Source organism: Emydura macquarii, unplaced genomic scaffold (assembly GCF_026122565.2).
Source record: "Emydura macquarii macquarii isolate MOO-44397 ecotype Brisbane River unplaced genomic scaffold, CSIRO-AGI_Emac_v2 contig_2676, whole genome shotgun sequence".
Lineage (NCBI taxonomy): Eukaryota > Metazoa > Chordata > Testudines > Chelidae > Emydura > Emydura macquarii.
In genome coordinates, this window is record NW_027132813.1 from 1,054,254 (window position 1) to 1,074,350 (window position 20,097).

The 20,097-nt window shown below is 57.9% G+C and overlaps 1 protein-coding gene across 8 annotated transcripts in view; it reads left to right on the top strand.

Annotated features, from left to right (window-relative positions):
* Positions 1–18,109, top strand: part of SLC29A1 (solute carrier family 29 member 1 (Augustine blood group)) — a 56,478-nt gene extending 38,369 nt beyond the window's left edge. For 4 of the 8 annotated variants that reach the window (XM_067564738.1, XM_067564736.1, XM_067564733.1 and 1 more), the window contains exons 2-13: positions 4,685–4,788; positions 8,363–8,444; positions 8,627–8,817; positions 9,108–9,247; positions 9,606–9,740; positions 10,176–10,273; positions 10,531–10,627; positions 10,933–11,024; positions 11,146–11,254; positions 11,701–11,786; positions 15,232–15,431; positions 16,748–18,109. In XM_067564738.1, the coding sequence (XP_067420839.1) occupies positions 4,760–4,788; positions 8,363–8,444; positions 8,627–8,817; positions 9,108–9,247; positions 9,606–9,740; positions 10,176–10,273; positions 10,531–10,627; positions 10,933–11,024; positions 11,146–11,254; positions 11,701–11,786; positions 15,232–15,431; positions 16,748–16,859 (1,371 nt within the window). In that variant the 5' untranslated portion in view covers positions 4,685–4,759 and the 3' untranslated portion in view covers positions 16,860–18,109. Of the gene's footprint in view, positions 1–4,684; positions 4,789–8,362; positions 8,445–8,626; positions 8,818–9,107; positions 9,248–9,605; positions 9,741–10,175; positions 10,274–10,530; positions 10,628–10,932; positions 11,025–11,145; positions 11,255–11,700; positions 11,787–13,715; positions 13,815–15,231; positions 15,432–16,747 lie in introns of those variants that run through there. The other 4 variants (XM_067564737.1, XM_067564740.1, XM_067564735.1 and 1 more) reach the window with 2 other exon arrangements.
* The last annotated feature ends 1,988 nt before the right edge of the window (positions 18,110–20,097 follow it).

The following is a 20,097-nucleotide window of genomic DNA, read 5'->3' on the forward strand; positions in this document are numbered from 1 at the left end:
ACAAGTGACTATGGGCTGGTCTACGCTAGAGAGTTTTGTCTACAAAAGTTAGCCTTTGTGGGGCTCCCGGTGAGGAAGCTGAAAGGCTGGGCTCTTCGCTCCCCACACTGCCCCTCTTCAGTCGGTGGACGCGCTCCTGGTGAGGTCGCAGACAACCGACCCAAGGAGAGTTGTGTGGACATCAGCCACCGCAGTAATTAATGCGGTGCCACTGTGTCGACCTATGTTAGGTCGTCTTATTTTTCTAGTGTAGACAAGGCCTAACTGCCAAAGCCTATGTGTAACAGGCACTGACCCTCAGCAGCTCCAAAGTGTGCCCACAACTTCATTGCTTGTGTGCAGCAGTTGACACCAGATCAAGTCACACAAAATACCCTGTACACACAAGTCACAGAGTTGAAGACCAGACTGGGACCACCAGATGGTCTAGTCTGATCTCCCGTATCTCGCAGGCCACCAACACTACCCAGCATTCACATACTAAACCCACCAAGTGAAATGAGACCACAGTATTAGAGCCAACAGGGACTACACTGTTATGTACCATGGGCAGAGAATTGGAGGGACTGAGATGCACCAATGCCTGAGGCCCCCACAATGGCAGGGAAATGATTACGTGAGAGATACTCCTGCGAGTAACCCGCACCCACACACTGCAGAGAGAGGCAATAAAACCCCGAGGGTTTCCTCCAATCTGACCTGAGAGGAAAATTCCTTCCCGACCCCACACAGGGCAATCGGTTAGACCCTGCGCATGTGAGCAAAAACCAGCCAAGCCAAGCACCCAAGAGAGTGAATGCTCAGGCCACCTTGGATCTCTGACCCTCCGCACACAATGAACTTTCTCCAGCTACGGCCCTCCCATATGTTTCAGAGGAAGGAGATTTAAAAAAAAAACAAACAAAAACCCTCCCAGAATATATTGGCAGGGAAGGGGGAAACCCTTCCTGACCGCTGCAGGTGGCTGGCTGAAACCCTGAAACATGAACTTTTAGGAACATAAGACATAAATCGGAAGTGAGCCCAGGACTGCGGAGCCCTGCCCGCCACATCACAAGCAACCCCATCACACAGTTGCACCCATAACCATTTAGTTGTTTGCCCCCACAACTCCTATTGGGAGGCTGTTCCAGTACCTCACCTGTCTGGTGCTTAGAACCTTCTTTGGATTTCCCCAGCCTAAATTTGTTCATGGTCCGTTTATATCCATCTGTTCTTGTGCTAAATTGCCCTTTAGCTTAAATAGTGGCCAGGTTAGGGTCCATATGGGAACCAGGTGGGAATGAAATCTCAGTAATGCAGCGTCAGTGAGTTTGTGTGTCCAATGTCCAGCTGCCATATCCACACTGCATCCATGTCAAACACATACATGGTCGCTCCCCGGAGGGCAGCATGAACTCAGATGGAGTCCCCTGCAAGTCAACCCTTGCACCAAGACACCAACCTGCCAATCAGTACATCTGGGAAGACTTTAGACTCTCTGAAGAATATCTATAGATAAGGGCAGGAAAGGCATCCGGACCTGCCCTGTCCTGAGTTGATCGTTTATGGGAACAATGTCCTTGGCAGCCATTATCAGCAGGCGCTGGGGTCAAAGTACTGACCGTGGAAAGCTAGTGCCAGTGCCTGCAGCCCTGAAAGGGGCATGCAGTTTGTCAGAGGCAGCCCTGCAATGGGTTGACAAGAAGAAGAAGTGGAGTGGTTTATTGCTCGGGCTCCCATATCCCTCCCCTTGGTTTCTAAGCTCTGCAGCCGGGACTTGCAGTGCCATCCCAAAGCTGTTGCGCCATGACCTTGAAATAGGTATTTCCTCCCCCCTGGAGTACTGGGAGTTCCTGATCAATGAAGGCGCACTTATCCTGTGAGAGGGAGAGTGCGGGCCCAGCCGCTGTCTCTTGCAGGCTTTCTTAGCTAAGCCGAGCTGTGTGTTATTGCTGGGGAAGGCTGGGCTACATACGCTGGTTGGTTGTTGTAGGGCACTGCATGCTGGTTGGTGGTTGTTGGGCTGCCCCAGGTGGCCGCAGTCTGGTTCGCTCACATTGGTTTGTTATTGTAGGGTTGCCTGTAAGTGCTGGCGGCCTAACGGGTATCTGGTAATAACGGGAGCTGACCTGTGTGTGTTGGCAATAAGCCAGCTCTCTGTGGAAAGAAATAGGGGCACTTAGCAAAATGAGAGAGCAAAGTCCTTCGTTAACGTGGAGAACAGAAAGTTACAGCGAAGCCCATTGGGGTCAGTCCAGAGCCCTCTGACCCCTCTGTAGTCCCAGTCCAGAAGCTTCTCCCCTGCCTGCCTCCACAGCCCACGTTTAACAATCCCACCTGGCCCCTCCTCAGTCCTCTGCCCTCCAGCGGGTCACACCCAGCTGGCTTCATAAGGCAGCTGGGCCTTCCACCGTCATTTGTTGCTAGGTGCCAAATGTCCGGGCAGTTGGAGTGGTCGTTGTCTTCTGAGACTCTCCATGGGCATTGGCCCCAGGCACTAGACATCGCTCCTGCCTGTATCTCTGGGTTGCTGCAAAGAGTAAACCATCTCTCCCCTCTACCCCACCTAGTTAACGATGCACCACATAGAGGAAACTGAGGCGTGCACACTATTCATACAAAGCACTGTAAAAGATTGCCACGTTGTCACACCTTGGCTCTGCGAGAAAGCTGCCATGTGACATGACCGGAGTCACCCACCGGATATGGCACCTGACACAAGCTGACACCGACTCATCTGCTCCAAAGCAGCACCTGTGACCAGGAGGGGCTTGACACCCACCCATGTGGGAGGGGAAATACAGTCCCACAGCCTTCAATACACCTCCCCGGGCAACGGGCTGCCAGAACCTCAGTTGGCTCCACAGGCCCCAGGTACATGCCTGGGCTCAGCCCCTCCATCAGCCGCTCTCTGGCGCAGGAGGGGTGGGGGAACAGAGAGCATAGCTTATCTCACAGTCAGGGAGTTTATTGGGGGTTGTATTGGGATCCAGTTTCTGATCAGCCCCACTTTAAACCTCACAGGAGGGATCCGGTTGCCCTGAGCCCATGTGCAGTCCAGGGTGTGGACTCCCCTAGCCATGCAGAGGCAGGTTGGATTTGGCTGTGGAGTGGGATGGGCCCTAGGAACACTCGCAGCTCTCTGCATGGTGACCTAAGAGTAACAAGGTCATCTGCAGTGCCAGCTGGCTGGCGAAAGGGTTGCACGCTGGCCAGGTGCATGATGGGGATTTTTTTTAACTTTTTCTGAAGCATCAAGTACTGAGCCCTGCCAGAGGCAAGATATGGGACCAGAGGGAGCAGCAGGGCTGAGGTAGTGCTGCAGGGGGAGAAGTGAGGGGGATGTCAGGTTAGATGGGCCCCTTTGTCTGATCCAGCATAGTAAGGAGAGAGGATACTGGGCACTTGGGCCCACTGGTTGGTTCTGGGACAGCAGCTTGCACATTCGCAGTGGTCTTCCCAAATTCCACCCTGCACTAGCTTGTCCGCTGAGCTGAACTCCTCTCCTGGATTAGGGTTTCCCCACCGTACACAGTAGCTTTCCCATTTGCTCTCCCATTATTCCTGGGCTCCCTTAGACTGATGCTGGAGGAGCAGTCACAGCTGTGGCTGGGCACTGGCTCTCGGGGGGATGCCCCTGGAGGGTAGCCATGGCTGGGGGAAGTGGGTGAGGTGTACTAGGTAACTCCACCGTGCACTATGACTGAAGAAAGGGATCACACTGCCCCCGTCTGCCCTGTCCAAAGGGGGGGGGTGTGATCTGCAGCAGGGAGTGAGCTAGACTGGGGTGCCCAGACTGTGCTCACTGCATGGGAAGATGCAGACAGCTGAGGAGTGAATGAGTGCTCCATGCAGTAAAAGGCCAAAGTGGCAATGGACGGCTGTTACTGCTGATGGGGCAGCAATCCCTGCAGTCCCTGTGGGAGGAGGAGACTGGCCTCGGCTCAGACCCTAGCTCACCCTTGCTCTCCCAGCCACATGGATCTGTCATCAGAGCTGAAGAACCATTGGTGGAAGGGGATAAAGTGGGACTGGGTCTCTGCGGGAACCAGACGTGGCTGGAGCTGGTGCCTACAGGTTCCTTGTCACTTGGTACAATGAAGGGTTGGGATGGGAGGGGCCTCGGCCCTGTGGGGGTCTTGCTCCGGCGTACATGGCAGAGAAAAGGGGATGGCGGATACACAATAGCCTGAAAGAACTAGAGGATGCCAGAGACGGGGACTCCCCTTGTCTGGAGATGGGGTATTGGCCCCTCCTGCAGTCATTGCTGGGCTGGCGACTCCACACAGCCTGGAATGGAGGAGCCAGGCCTCCTGGGTGGGACCGGCTGGGTATATAACAGAAGGGGCACAAATATGCCTTGCTGGGGGTGGGGAAAAGGCCTGCTCAGCTCACCCAGGGGATAAGGAGCCAGTGTCAGGGCAGGGCTTCCCTGCAGGAGGAAAAGGCTTTGGGCCTCTGACCTTCCTGCCCGTGCTCAGTGCCCTGTTCCTGCCCTTAGCAAGTCACCCTCCGGTTTTTAAGGGCTCTGAGGGCGGCTCTGCAGAGGGGAGGCAGATCCATGCCGGCACCATTGCCTTCCAGGGGGTTTTCAGTGCTGATCCCAGCCCTTTGGGAGCTCACCCAGGGGCCCGCCCGGTGGTGTCCCCGGCACCCTTGATTCCAGCTCCCTTCTAAGCTCTCTCTGTTTGGTTTGGGTTAGCAGGAGGCCAGCAGCACAGTGAAGGAGTGAGAATTGCTGGGAGCCGCCAAACCTCGCTGACTGCCACCGGGCGCCATGACGACGAGCGGCGGTCCCTCGGACAGGTACGGCCAGGACTCGGTGCGCATGCACGCACGTCCCCTGGAAACGTCGCCTTCCACACCGGTCCTCTGAGCCGCCCCTCCTGACAGAACCACAGCTGCCGTGGTGTTTCTAGGACCCCAGCCTTGTAGCCTGGCAGGCTCACCAAGTGACAGGGCCATCAGAAGAGCCCGAGGTCCCGTGTGTTGAGCCCACAGGTGCCATGATCTCGGCAAACCCCGTGTCCCTGGAAGTTGGAGGCGGGATGGTAGGAGCTGTTGCTGTCCCCAAACACAGAAGCCCGGCTGCCCTGCCTGTTGCCCTGTCCCTGCAGCTGAGGGCTGGGGGAGCAGTGGCCAGTGCCGTGCTATATGTAACGCGCCCCATCCAGTAGCTCCGTGGTGGAGCCCAGTCTGTTGCTCATGACATCACTCAACAAGCGGGATCAGGTTGGCGGCTCTCTCCCCCTTGGAGGCTCTCCTGATCTCAGTTTTTCCATAGCAGATGGGCTGCAAACATTCCTCCCTGAGAGATGTGGTCCCCTCCCACATCTGGTAGCTGCCAGCCCACATCTGGCTGCCACGTGCCTGTGAGCAGCCAACACCCGCGCTCACTCCCTCTTTCATAACCTGCTGGGAAATCCTCTGTGAGCCCCAGGGCAGCTGAACCCCTGCACTCTCTTGCTTGATGTCAGTGGGAGGAGGGGATGTACCCAGCACTCATAGGGCTTGTGACCTGTCCGTGCCTAGGGTAGCCACCTGAAAATGCCAAGGGCAGGGCAGGCTGTAAAAGGAGAGCAGACTCTCCCAGCACTGGTGGGTGACACTGAAGTCAAACTTCCCAACCAGCCACAAACAGTGCTTCTGGTTCTCCACACTGGTTATCAAGAAGCCAGTATACAAATACACACAGCCCCCTTTACTGCATTTCAGTCTCTGGCTCCCAATCGGCCACTAGGTCCAGTAAAGAGACCAGTTATTTAAACTCTATGCTCTTTATCAAAAAGGTTTCTCCTGATCCCAAAGGGTCAGCCACAGTACCAGATCAATATGTTTAGGTCTGACCCAAAATACCAGCCAATCCTTTAGTAACTAAAACTAAAGGTTTATTATAAAAAGAGAGAAACAAACTATAAGAGAAATGTTAAAGGATTACAGCAATCAGACAAATACAATTGATTTGAAAGTCCATATATATCAGGTTCCTAGAAGAACTGTGGAGTTTGCAGGCTTGTATAGTCCCTCTGGCATACATCCAGTATCTGGATGGATCTCAGTCCTTTGTTTCACAGCTTCAGTTCAGTTCAGTTGTAGATGAGTTGATCCAGAGGTAGACTGAAGACAGACTGAAGACAAAATGGATGTGTTGCAGCTGCCTTTTATGTCCTTTGGCCTTTGCCATGCTGCTTGTGGAAATTTACAGGAATAAGATGGAGTCCAGGGTCACATGAGTAAGTCCTGGTGACTCATCAGGTATATCCCTGGCTTCTCCCCGGGTCCCCTGTACCTGTGAATTTCTTAATGGGCCATTAAGCAGGCTAGTGCTGCAGCCATCCTGACTGAGGTGTCGCCCAGACACAGCACAATTTGAAATACAGATATCTCAACCATATCCATAACTTCCACTGCACATATAACACATGCACATAAACATTATCATCTTACTTAGCACATTATAGCCTTTTTAACGGTACCTGGTATGGCATATCTCACATGAATTATTAAGATTTTGACATATTGATGTTAAATAGTATAATAAATGCTTCTCCCCTCCCCCCAGTCCAGCCAGCGTCACACCCCCAATGCGAGACTGGTGTAGAAGGGAGTAATCAGAGCTCTTGAATACATCTCAAGAGCACCCCTAATCCAGCCAGCATCACAGGGCTCTGCACAATCCTCTCCCTCCCCCCCTGGCCAAGCAGACACTTTTCTTTCCGCAGAGAGCTGCCCCTGTCCTATGGTTGGGATCCAACTCCTGCCTTAGCACCCTTGCCATAGGGAGCCTGAGATGTAGCTCCCCCTGGTTACATGACCCTCATGGCACAGAGTGGGGTGCCCAGGCTCTTCTCTGGGAGGGCACAAACAGCATGTAAGGACGTGGGAGCCCTGGTGTTTGCAGCTAACAAGCCACCTGGCTTTATTTCTCCAAACACAGACACCTGTGGTTCCTGCACTAAGCAGCCCTATAATCAGAGCTGTCACTAGGGGGCAGTCAGCGCTCCACGTGCCCATTCTACTGCATTGAGGCCTAGATCAACAAAAGCGACTGTTGACTTTGAGTGCTCCATGTAGGACGTCCGGGGCCTGATTCGCAGAGGTGCTGAGTACTCGCCACTCCAGGTGAAGTCGGTGGGAGCCATGGGTGCTCAGCATCTCTGTAAAATCAGGCACAGTGGCGGCTTGAGTTGGGCATTCAAAATAGGATGTCATACCTGGATGTTGAGGCCCAAATCTTTAGTCATTTGCAGTATCAGAATTCAGCCCAGCGCCCCAATGAATGGGGGGTCCTCTGAGAAAGACTTGGGGGTCATGGTGGATAATCAGCTGAACACAAGCTCCCAGTGCTACACTGGGGCCAAAAGGGCTAAAGCAATCCCGGGATGTATGAACAAGGGACTCTTGAGTTGGAGTAGAGGGGTTATTTCACCTCTGTCTTGGGCACCGGTGTGACAGCTTCTGGACTAGTGTGTCCCGTTCTGCTGCCCACAGACAGTTCAAGGATGTTGATAGATTGGAGAGGTTCAGAGAAGAACCACAAGAATGATTAAAGGATTAGAAAATGTGCCTTATAGTGATAGACTCAAGGAGCTCAATCTATGTAGCTTAACGAAGAGAAGGTTTAGGGGTGACTTGATTCCAGTCTATAAGTATTTATGTTGGGAGCGATAATAATTGAATAACAAATAATTGAATAAGGGGCTCTTCAGTCCCTCAGAGAAAGGTACAACTCCATCCAATGGCTGCAGGTCAAAGCTAGACAAATTCAGACTATAAATAAGACAGAGTTTTACCAACCGAGAGTAACTAACCACTGGACCAAGTTACCAAGGGTCCTGGTGGAGACTCCATCACTTTCTAAAAGCTATGCTCTAGGAATGATTTGGGGGCACTTCTGTGGCCTGTGCTATGCAAGAGGTCAGACTAGCTGATCCTAATGGTCCCTTCTGGCATGTAGGAATCTATGTACCCAGACTGGCAGGTGACATGAGTGCTTGTAAGGGGCAGATGGTGCTGCAGAGCCCAGAAGGGGTGCCCCAAAGGCTAGTGTGTGTGAGAGAGCTTGAGCAGCGCCAGCCTGCATTGTCTGGAGATCCAGGAAGTGTAATTAACTTCTGCTTAAGGGAGCCCAGGGCTGGAACAGCAGGGAGGGGCTGCAGGTCAGGTGTGAGGGGCATGGGCAGAGCTGTGTGTGGGCGGCCCAGGGCTGGAATAGCAGGGAGGCTGCAAGTCAGGATTGAGGGAGACTGGGAGAGCAGGGGGAGTGGCAGATAGTCCGGGCCCCTGCCTTCTCCGAGACGATCTCTCCTCTGCCCGGCATGCCCTCCCTTTATGAATACTGAACCTAGAGACCCCTCTGACTCTCCCATCTCTCTCCCAGATACAAAGCCGTCTGGCTGATCTTTTTCATGCTTGGCCTGGGGACACTGCTGCCATGGAATTTTTTCATGACAGCCACAAGGGTAAGGACTTCTGTATTCCATGTGTGTGGGGGTGTGTGTGTGGGGTGCAGGTGGCCCATGCTTGCCTGGGGGGGAGCCTGTGTGTGTTAGGAGGGAGCTGTGTGTAGCATATGCGTGTGCAGTCTGTGTGTGCTGGGGGAGGCATTGGAGGCAGGCACGCTCATTTTGCCTTTCCCTTTCAGTATTTCACCAACCGCCTCAGGGATCCCCAGAATGTCACATCCCTGGCACCCTTCCTTAAGCTGAATGGCACGGATGAGGGTCTGGAGCCTCCCCCCACCTACCTGCAGAGCAAGTTCAACAACGTCATGACGCTCTGCGCCATGCTACCCCTGCTCATCTTCACCTGCCTCAACTCCTTCCTCCACCAGAGGTGAGTCTGGGCCCCTGCCCTCACCCAGTGCCTCCAGGCCTCATCCCAACCCCTCTGGCCAAGAGGGGAATTCAGCCTCCTGTCAGGTCCCCTCCATCCGCCAGAGCCCAGCTGGACCAATCCTCGCTCAGCACAGGCATGAGACCTACCAAACTCCTGGCCTTTGTGACCTGATTCCACTTTGAGGCTGGCCTGCCAAGGAGGGTGCCTCCCCCAGCCCCCCATGGTCCTGCTGTGGGGGTGTAGAGGCGGTTCTTCTCACTGAGGGGCTCTTTCTTGCCTCCCTGCAGGATCCCCCAGAAAGTCCGCATCCTGGGCAGCCTGGTGGCCATCCTGCTGGTCTTCATGATGACGGCTGCCTTGGTGAAGATCCCCCTCGAGCCACTCCCCTTCTTCATCACCACCATGGTCAAGATCGTCCTCATCAATTGTGAGTGCGGCCCTGGGCAACCCCGGATGTTACTGGAATCAGGGAAGCTGGGCCCAAAAGGGTGGAAAGAGGCACAGGCCCCGCTCCACCTCTCCCTTCCCGGATATCCTGGCCAGTGCCACGCCTGCTGCTAAAGGTCTGGCCTCTGGCGCTCAGCTCCTGGCACTGAAGTGCATGGCTATGCCTCCCCCAGCCAGAGACGCCGTAGGGAGCAGGGCAGGGGCACTGGCCGTGATGTAGTGCAGATCCCCAGTTTGTCTCTCAGTGGGGCTGGGAGAAGGGCAGTGGTGTGTCCGTCCGTCCGTCCGTCCGTCCCCCATTTGCCTATCCTCATTACTGCCCGTCTTTCTCCTTGCAGCTTTCGGTGCCATCCTCCAGGGCAGCCTCTTTGGACTGGCAGGGCTGCTGCCTGCCAGCTACACAGCCCCCGTCATGAGCGGGCAGGGCATGGCAGGGACCTTCGCCGCTCTGGCCATGATCTGCGCCATCGCCAGTGAGTAACTCCCGGGCGGCCCCGCGCAGAGCTCTCCAGCCGCCCGCCTCCTTGCAGTGGGATCTGCTGCAAAACACAGCCTGCGCCCGTGTGCCGCAGGAGGGCCCGGCTGGTGGGCAGGGGATGCAGGTTGCCTTTCCCCCGACCCCTCCGCTGTTCAGAGCCAGCTGCCAGGGCACCTCTGGGGAAGGGCACGCTTCGGGGTCACTCTGGGAGGGGCACTAAGATCCTATTCTTGGGGGGGGGGGCAGTGATCACTTCAGGGGGGGCAGCTCAGGGTGTTTCTACAGGCTTCTGCGAATGTCCTGTGGTGGGAGGGGTGTCCTGGCAGAGTGATGGGTGGGGGGCAGGGTGTCTCGCCCCTATTGTTGCCTTCCCCAGCAACCGCCTCCCTCCTTCCCTCACCTGCCGCCTCCCTCCCCTCCATGCTCCCAGGCGGCTCCTTGCTGGAAGACAGTGCCTTCGGCTACTTCATCACAGCCTGCGTGGCGATCCTGCTGGCCATCGGCTCCTACATCGTGCTGCCCCGCCTGGTAGGGACTCGCCCTTCTTGGGGAGGTGTGGGGCAGGGGCCTACCCCGGCAGGGGAAAGCCAGTCAGCAGGGGGCTGGGGAGGGTCCCCTGTGCTCCGACCCACAGGAGCCATTCTGCAAGGGGAAGCCAGCCTCATTCCTGTGCCTGCCAGCTTCCCCGGTGACACTCCAGTCCTGGCCACGGACAGCCCCCATCTCTTGGGGCAGAAAGGTTCCCCCTACCCCGAAGTGAGCGCTCTGGGGGGGTCTCTCTGCAGGACTTCTTCCGTCACTACTCGATGAAGGACAAGACAGAGTATCGGATCCACGAGAGGCATGCCGAGCTGGAGACCAAGATCGACCTGATCAAGAAAGGTGAGGAGTGCGAGGTGGGGGGGGTAGGGAGGATTAGCCTGCAGCAGACGAGAGGGGAGTATGGAGGGATGGGGAGCAGAGGGGCTGGAGGGGGAGCTGGGGACTGGAGATGGACCTGGGGAGGTTGCTGACTCTAGGGAAGCCTACAGCCCCTCTTTATGTAGCCCTCTCCAGAATCTCCATGGGAGCAGGGAGCATGAGCAGTGCCAGGCCCAGGACTGGGCTCAGGCATGGAGATGCTGGCTGCACCTGGGGTCACCCACCACCTCGGCGCCTCCCCTTACCCTTCCCATCTCTCCCTGCAGACGAAACCAACATGGTGGATCAGAAGTACACAAACAACACAGACCCCCAAGTGTCCGGCCAGAAGTCCTCTGTCCTCAGCATCTTTAAGAAGGTACGTGAGTCAGTGATACCTCCTACCCCTGGGCCGGCTCTCTCACTCCGAAGGGAGACACTAGAGCTGGTCTGTCCCTGCACATTTGGGTAACGGGTCCCGGCTCTGCTTTCACCCCCAGATCTGGGTCATGGCTCTGTCCGTCTGCTTCGTCTTCACTGTCACCATTGGGCTCTTCCCGGCCGTCACCGCCGAGGTGAAGTCCTCAATTGCAGGGAGCACCAAGTGGGGTGAGTGACGCCAGGCTTCACATCATTCCTCGCTGGGGCGGGGGGGGGGTGAGGGTGGGAGAAGCTGGAAGGGAGCAGACCCCGGGGCGGAGCTGGAAGAAAGTGGGGCTGAGGGAGGGTGTTAGAGGGGAGAGACCCCAGTGACATCTGTTGGGAACTGAGAGCTGGATAGGCCCTGACAGACTGGGTGCCAGGGTTTCCTCCCAGGCTTGGGCAGGGTCCATGGGCAGCGGTGTAGACCCTGCCCTGGGTGCTGGGTTGCAGGGAGAGCCGTGTTGGAGGAAGAGGGAGGGTGCGACCCTGTGCCCCTGGGAGGGGCAGTGTTGTTGTTGGGCAGGGTTTGATCCCCGTGTCCCTGTGCTTTGTGCTGTGGGGGGGCACCTCACGCAGCAGATGGGGAGGGGTGGTGTCCTGGGGTCTGTGACTGACCCGTCCCCTCTCTCCAGAGCTGTACTTCATCCCTGTCTCCTGTTTCCTGATGTTTAATGTCTTCGACTGGCTGGGACGGAGCCTCACGGCTGTTGTCTTGTGGGTAAGTGTGGGGCAGAGCGGAGGGGGTGAGGGCCAGGCATCTGGGCCATGACCCAATAGGAGCACAGGCAGTCAATCAGAGTCCTCCTTTCGCAACACCCCTTAGAATCGCCACTTGCCATCGGGGCTGCCATATCCTGTGTCCTGACAGGCCAGCTGCCGCCACGGGACACAAGGGAGCGGGTGTTGGTGAGTTAGCACGAAGGGCTCTGCACTGAATCTGCTCTTGGCTCTGGAAGCTGAGTGAAGTCTGTTGGTTTAGAGCAGAGTGCTGGGAGTCCAGACTCCTGGGTTCTATACCTGACTCTTACCACCTCACTGCATGCCCTTGTGTGAGTTGTTTCCCTACTCTGTGCCTCAGTTTCTCCATCTGTACAATAGGGATCATGCTACTGACCCCTACCCCCCAGTGGGCTAGGGCTGAGGCTGAAGTACAATTGTGTGTAAGTGCTAGGGAATGGCAAGGGGTGATTATCATGGAGATATGAGGGAGTGGCAGGGCTCTGAGTTAATGCAGAGAATTCTTTCCCAGGCGTCTGGCTGGTTGTTTTGTACACAAGCTCAGGGTTTAGCTGATCGCCATATTTGGGGTTGGGAAGGAATTTTCCCCTGGGTCAGATTGGCTGAGACCTGGGAGTTTTTCACCATCCTCTGCAGCCTGGGGCATGGGTCACTTATTGGTTTGATCTAGGGTGAATGGTGGATTCTTTGTAACTTGAAATCTTTGAATGAAGATGTGAGGATGTCAGTAACGCAGACATGGGATATGGGCCTATTCCAGCAGTGGGTGGGTGAAGTTCCACCGCCTGTGACGGTGCAGGAGGTCAGACTAGATGATCACGACGGTCCCTTCTGGCCTGAATGTCTTTGAGTCTGGAAGCTAGTGTCAAGGGAGGAGCTGCTCACCATGTAGGAGAAGATGGAGCTGAGAGGTATGGGGCAGGGAAGGAGAGTGTAAGCCCAAGGGAAGTCAGAGAGATGGGTAGCCTGGAGACCACGGAAGGGAGCGGTGGTGCTGGGGAGGGCGGGCGGGTCAGAGAGGGGATTCAAAAATAGCAGCATCTGGCCAATGGGGGAGAGGGCGGGATCCAGCTGTGTACTTCTAGTTAAACATTCCCATGTTGCCTTTTTCTCCTCTCTGTGGTTTGGATGAACTTGAAGCCAGCTCCCCAGTTGCAGCCTCCTTGTAAACAAATCCAGGCTGCAGCCACACACAGCTGTCGGGGCAGCGGAGGAGCAGCGGGGGGGGAGGGGCAGCTACAGAGAGGGGGGCTTTTCTGCTTGCATCAGAGCACCGGCGGGGAGTCCAGGGCTGGATTCACAAAGGGCACAAAATGGGCTACGGTCCCCTCCATTGCAGCCGTGCCCATGGCTGCCCCTCTCTGCCTCTCCCTCTTTCCCCCTCAGGTCTACCCCATATGGTGCTTTGCTGCTCAGGGGTTGTATGGTGGTTGCTGCGGGGTCTGAGGTTCCTCCATGTGGGCCTCACAGACTGTGTTGGCTGGTCTGTGCCCTGTACTCCCTCTGCCTGGAATTGCCACCCACTGTCCGCCAGGCACAGCCAGCAGCAGGGAACGGAGAATGTGGGAGCAACCCCAAGCGGGGGCTAAACACCACACTGTAGCCAGGGGTCAGAGTGTTACTATGTTCAGGGCGGGGAGGTGTTTGGAAACAGATCTGCAGGATTGTGGTGTCCTAGGCCCTGTCCTGCTAACAGGGCTGCTGGGGGACTATTCCTCTCCCATGTCCCAGGTGGCTTAGTGTGGGTGCTTGAGTACAGGCCACCCCGTGGGTCAGGTTGTAGGTCCAGAGTTTGGCGTGCAGTGACTCTCCCTTGTGCATGCTGCTGTGAGGAGGGGGGCGCTGGTGAGTCCCTGGCTCTTCCTGCCCCCTCCACGGCCCATACAAAGATCCCCCCTTTCTTGTTCAGGCTGTTTGTTTGAATAAACTCTTGACAACAGAAGACAACAGGGAGCCTGTCCGGTGCTGAGCCAGCCAGCCTGGCCGAGCTGGGCTCCCCTGCTGCCAGGAGTTTCCTCTCTGAAACTCTCCCCCGGCAGTGGGGTCACATCTTTGGGCTGCCCTCTCCTGGGGCCCTGAGCTGCCTTGTCAGGCCACATCCCTGCTGGCAGGAGGACCTGGCAGGAGATGGTTCCAAAATAGCTGTGTGGAAATGTGTGTGGTTTGGGCCGGCTGAGCTGCCGGAGGCCCTGCGTTCCCTGGGGGAGACCGCTTGCCCCTCGCTCGGCCAGCAGACACTGGTTTTGCCTATGCCCACAGCCATGACGATTGACCCGTCCCAAACTCGCAGCAAACTCTTTAGTGCCCACAACTGCCCCGGTGCCAGCCCAGCCCAACGTGCCCAGCAGGGTCCTGAGCTGAGGGGACAACGAAGGCTCCCGTCAGACATCGGGAGGGAATCCTGGCTCAGCGACCTTGGTGTCCGTCCAGGGTGACCCCTGTGCAACCACTCTGGAGTGGCCCGGGTGGAATGGAGAGAAGCGGCTGGCTGTGTCACAGCGCCTTGTGTCCATGGGACGCGGTGTCACAACCAGCTGAGAGAGGCATAGCCGGTGGCTCCCACTCTGCCCGCAGTGCTCAAAGCAAATCTGAACCTGCCAAAGGGAAGGGACTGAGCAGGGCAGGTCCGAACCGGAACCAAAGTTTTCCCCCAGACTCAGTAGCCGGGGCAAGGAGAGGGCCTAGAAACTCATCGGGCCACTGCCACCGCTGCTAGCCGGGTCGGGGTCAAACAGCTTTGGCCAGGGGAGATCCAGGAGCTGTGGAAAGTCAGCTAGCGGTATAGGGGCATTTCCCCAGGACAGCTGTGTCCTCAGGAAAGGGCATGGGCGTGCATGCGCGCAGGGCTCTCACAGCTGCCATCAGTGTGTTGTTTTCCATCTGTTCGTTATTGGCTTGGCAGAACTCTTGCTCAGCATTCTGGCGCCTGCTGCCGCACGAGTCAGCAGGCTGGAAAAGCCCCAGCCCGGGCCCAGGGAACGGGCCTGAAGAGGTTGCAGGAGCCAGGACTGAGTCCCAGTGTTCTCCCCGGGGCCTAAGCCAGCAGCTCCAGTGCAGGCGCTCAGCGAATCCAGTCCTCCCCACCCACTTTCGGATCGGATGGGGGAGAGGGCATTGCGGGGCAGGGTTCCCTTTCCAGCGTGCAGAGGCAGGGAGCCCGTGTCACTCAGCAGCGCCCCCTCAGGGTGGGTAGGCACAGCACTGGCCTGTCTGCGTTAGAAGGTGGGACCTAGATTTGAGTAGGGACAATGGGAAGCTGTCTCAGCAGCCTCCTTCCCTCCCCTTGCCTGTGGATGCCCCTCTGCCCTCGCCTCTTGTCTGTCGGATGCACCTTGGTGCCATGGGGAGATGCCCCATGCCGGCCTGGTTCCCCAGCACCCTGTGGCACAACGCCCACTCACGATCTGTGTTTCTTGCTCACCCAGCCCGGGAAGGACAGCCGGCTCCTGCCCATCATGGTGGCTGCCCGCCTGGTCTTCATCCCCCTCTTCATGCTGTGCAATGTGCAGCCCCGCAGCCACATGCCCGTCGTCTTCCTCCACGACGCCTGGTACATCAGCTTCATCATCCTCTTCTCCATCTCCAACGGCTACCTGGCCAGCCTCTGCATGTGCTTCGGGCCCAAGTGAGTGTGACCTGGGGTCGGCGAAGGGAGCCAAGCAGTCTCTCACCGTGCTCCTGCACTGGGCACTGGCTGATGGTGTGATTGATTCTGCCCCAGGGACCAAGCCTGGGCACAGCCCCTTGTCCAGGCCCTGCCTCCAAGGACCCTGTATAATGGGTGGTTTCCCAGCTGCCCCAGTGCAGTGGGTCAGGATCACTCTCCCTGTTACAGATGGGGAAACGGGGGTGGGGGCGCGATTCACCCCAGGCTGCCCAGGCGTCCTGGCTCCCAGTCCTGTGCGTCAGCCATGAGTCATCCGCTTCCTCCCCGGCCCAGAGCTGAGCCGAGCCTGTTGCGTCCAGTTCTGGGCGCCCCTGTCCCAGAGCGCAGCACAGCGGAGAGAGCAGTGAAAGCGGCAGGGGCTCGGGCCGTTCTCTGGGGGGAGAGCTGCCCCCGGAGCCAGGCGGCCAAGGGGGCGACTGGCCCTGCAGAGCGCACGGACGAGGACGGGCCTCGACCCCAGCACAGGGACCTGCTGGGGCTCAGCCAGGCAGCCTGCAGTGTGTCAAGGCCGGGGGGGAGAGGGGGACTGGCGCCGGGAGCTGCAGGGTGGCGCTTTGCCTGACACTTAGCAGCCGCGCACTTTTTACGAGCCCATAATTCAGAGCTGGGCGCTCGTCCCAGCGGGCGTGGGGGTGGGATTACTGCTGGGGAGGAGCCCTGCCAGAAAGCAGTCAGCGTCTTCCCTGCCCCTCGTGGGGGCTACCCCCCTTGGCCCCCTTCTCCTCCAGAAGCAAGTGCCCCTCCTGCCCCCCGTCCCTCTCCCCATCACCAGTGTGTACGATTACGAAGTGCCTCTCCCTGATCCTGGCCTGGGCGGCCTGGTTTCTAACCCCACCCCCGGTTCCACATCCAGCGAGAGCTGTACCCCGGATCAGCGTGTGACATGTGGCACCCCTCCCTACCCCTCACTCCTCACACAGCCTGAAACCAACGTGCTCCTCCCTTGGGCACCCACCTCACTGCAGACGTCTGCCATGTCCCAGCACAGCCAGCAGAGGGCGCAGGCGAGTGCCCTCCATTGTGCCCTCTGCCCCTGCTTTTCTCATGTCTGACAGCTGGGCAATTCAATGAACTCACTAACCAAGCACGTCCCCAGCGGAGTGAAAGCCCAGGCCCTCCCGCCAGTAGAAGTGGTTTCTAAAGTGACCACGAGAATAGAGGAGTGACGTGGGACACTGATTCCTACAGGAGGGCTTAGGACGGGAGTCACTGAGGGTGGGGGCTGGTGCACAGTGCTGCTAGACTGACGCTCTTCTCACCTTCACCCTCCCCAGGAAGGTGCTTGCCCACGAAGCTGAGACAGCCGGTGCTATCATGGCCTTTTTCCTCTCGCTGGGCCTGGCGCTGGGAGCCGTCTTCTCCTTCCTCTTCCGGATGGTGATCTAAATGGGGCAGCAGCATGGACACTGAGGCCACGCTTGGCTCAGCGGCGTGTCCCCCTGCTGACTCTTACAGGCTATGGTGCTGGGGGGAGACGTCTCCTGTGCGCTGCTATGAACTCTCACTGCCTTAGCAGACATGATGCCCTGTGATCTGGGAAGCGACTGCCACCCTGCCCGGAGGATAGCTTGGGTCGCCATGGCTGGGCCACTTTGCCCCACACCCTGCTTGTGTGATGGCGCCAGGACCTGTGTACCATCATCTCCCCCCGCAATGCTGCGTGACTTCCTCCCCACACAGAGATGCCAGGATCCTGCCTTAAATACATATCACACCTGCCAAGTCTGGGATCCTTGGCTCGAAAGTGAAGAGTGCCTGAGGTCCCTGCTGCCTTGGAGTGGCTTGTGACGTGCTCTCCCCATCCCCGTCTCCTCTCAAGGGGTCCCTGAAGTGTTCACCCTTGTCCAACTTCTCTCTCCCCACAAAGGGAAATGAACTCACCCCCATGCCCTGCAGACTGTACTCTCTCGCCCTCCATCCCTGCAACCTGTATCCATGTGCCTCCCCATCCCTGTAGCTGCAGAGCCTCTCAGATATTTCTGGCTTTACCCTGCCCTGTGGGAGGTCAGGAAGCATCATGACCCCCCTAATCCAGATAGAGACCAGGTGGCTGGAGTGCCGGTCAAATGCCTTAATTACCCAACCCTCCTTCCCTCCCTCCAGGTGACTCACTCAGCCCAGCTCCTCTCACTGCCCAAGACCTTGGTCTGCCATCCCCCAGCTGTGGCTGAGCTCCCTGCAGCAGTCCCTGCCTTCCCCAGCAGCAGGCGCTGCGGAGCGTGGAGCAGCCCTGCTGGCTGGGCTGGCGATCACGGAGTGAGAAGGCCACGGCTGGACGGTGCTGCCACGCCATGCTCCACGAGGCCTTTCGTGGCTGCCTGCCCCTGGGCACAGCCAGGGGCCGGGCTGGGCCCATTTGTCTCTGTGAATGTATCTGTACAGTTGCCATTTTCTATATAAAGAGTGAATATGCCTCTGTGTGTGTCTGCCGCTGACTTTGACACTGCCACGGGCAGGGGAGCACCAGCGCCACGCAGGCCTCGGCCGAAGGGCTGGGCCCCAGCGCCCCCACCCCCAGGGGCCGAGCATGGGCTGGGCCTGAAGGGAGCGGGGTGGAGCGGCTCCAGGGACTGCCCTGCCCTGTGCCCTGGCTCGTCTCACTCCTGCTGGCCCCGTGCCCACTCCGTGTTCTCATTGCAGGGGGTCTCTAGGGGCTTTGAGGGGGCCCGTGCAGTCTCCACCGTAACCGCAGCACGCGGACGCAGGGCCCCTGCAGGGACGGCCGAGAGCACGAAGATTGCTCCACTGTTAGAGGGCTGCCCTGCTTGTAAGCTGTGGGCCGGCACCGGCAGGCTGGGGGGGCTCAGGTGGCACCGGCAGGCTGCGGGGCTGGGGTCTGATGCCCTGGGGGGTGCTGTGGGGGTGGAGGGGTGCTGGGCTAAGGTGAGACTCGAGTCCATTCTGCAAATCTGCCTGGACAGCTGCATTGGAGGAGCTGGGGCGCTACCTAGTGGCTATAATGATGAACTGCGGCGTTCTGTCCTGGCTGAGCATCCCCGAGCTTTTGCTTCTTCTGGAAGCAGTTTCCCCACAGACCTTCTCCCAGCTCCCCTTCCTCGGGCCAGTGATGGTTCCCTGAACACCAGGACCTATCCCTGGCATAAACATACACCTGCCACCCCAACGTAGCCCACGGATGCCCAGCAATAGCCTGTAGCCCATGTCCTGGATAGTTGCGTCCCCGGCACTGAACCAAGCTGGCAGGGTTTGCTCTGTGATGGTCTCGGGGTCCATGAGTGCACTGCAGCTGAGGGGATTGCAGCTGGCGCAGCGTACTCCTGCGAGCCAGCACAGCCAACAATCACAGTGAAAACACAGCGGCCTGGCTGCGGGCTTGGAATGTGAATCCATCCCAAGAGCCTGGGCTGACTAGTGCAGCCCGTGCAGCTGCATCTGCTTGCTATGTTTAGCCGTGCTAAATTCAAGCTTGCTGTGGCATGTCTCCCCAGGCTGCAATCACGCCTCCAGTTGCACTGCAGACCTAGCCTCAGCGTTTGTGGTCCTCTGTCACCTCAAGTTCATGGAGTGCCATTGTCCCTGCCTGCGGTGAACCACAATCGTTTGTGTCCTGGAGAAAAACATCCTGGAATGTCTAGCTTAGTACCAGGCGTGTGGGCAAGGGGGGGCAAGCAGGGGCATGGGCCCTCCCCAGTGGCAGGGGCACAGAACTCCTCTGGGGCCAGGGTGGGGAGAGTGAGCTCCTCCTGCCCCAGGCTGGGGTGGCAGATGATCACTCCTCTGGCCGTGGGGGGAGAGCCAGCTCCTCTGGCCCCCGGGCTGCTCAGGGGTTGGGGGAGAGATGCCAGTTTCTCCAGCTGGGGGGGGGGGGGGGGCGCAGGGCTACACTCAACAGTAATGTCGACCCAGCTCCATTGCTCAGGGGTGTGAAAAATTGGAGTGTAGACAAACCCATACTCTATATGGCAGGCATCTTGCTGTGTCCAAAGCACGTCTCAGCCATGTAGGAATTGAATGGCCCAGGGGATGGCTGTGCCCCAGATCTCACCACTCTTGGGGTGAGTAACCCCTGGTGACATAGCTCCCCTGCCCTAGCCGCCTGTGAGAGAAGGCCCAATAGTTTCTTCTCATCCGCCCTGAAGCCCACCTTCCTCATCTCCCCCCCCCCCCCCCCCCCCCACACACACACACATACCTCAGCCCTGCCCTGCGGGTGAGGCTCACTCTTTGTGGTTCACTCCTTGGCTGTTCTGTTGGGGCTGACAAGCAGGTTTGTGAAGCATTCTTCTGTCTGCTGCTAGGGACCCGCACACCCTGAATGTGTGTGTCACAGGCGCCACTAACTGGCTGTCCAATAGGTGTTACTTACCCTCAGCCTTGACCAGAGCTGCTCTTCTGCCCATGCAGCGCTGCGCCAGTGTCCCTCACGCCTGACCTGCAGCCCCACCTGCTAGTCCAGCCTTGGGCCCCATCTCCCCCAGTTCTGCCCACGCCCCCTCACTCCTGACCTATCGTCGGGCCCCACACCCACATGCACGGGTGTGCACGCACATGCTATTCCAGTCCTGGGGTCCCTGGAGCGCTGCATGTCTTCCTTGCTCTCCTGCAGCCTCTCTTGTATCCCAGTGTGCCTCTACACAGAGCCCATGCCCCTGACCTGGGGAAA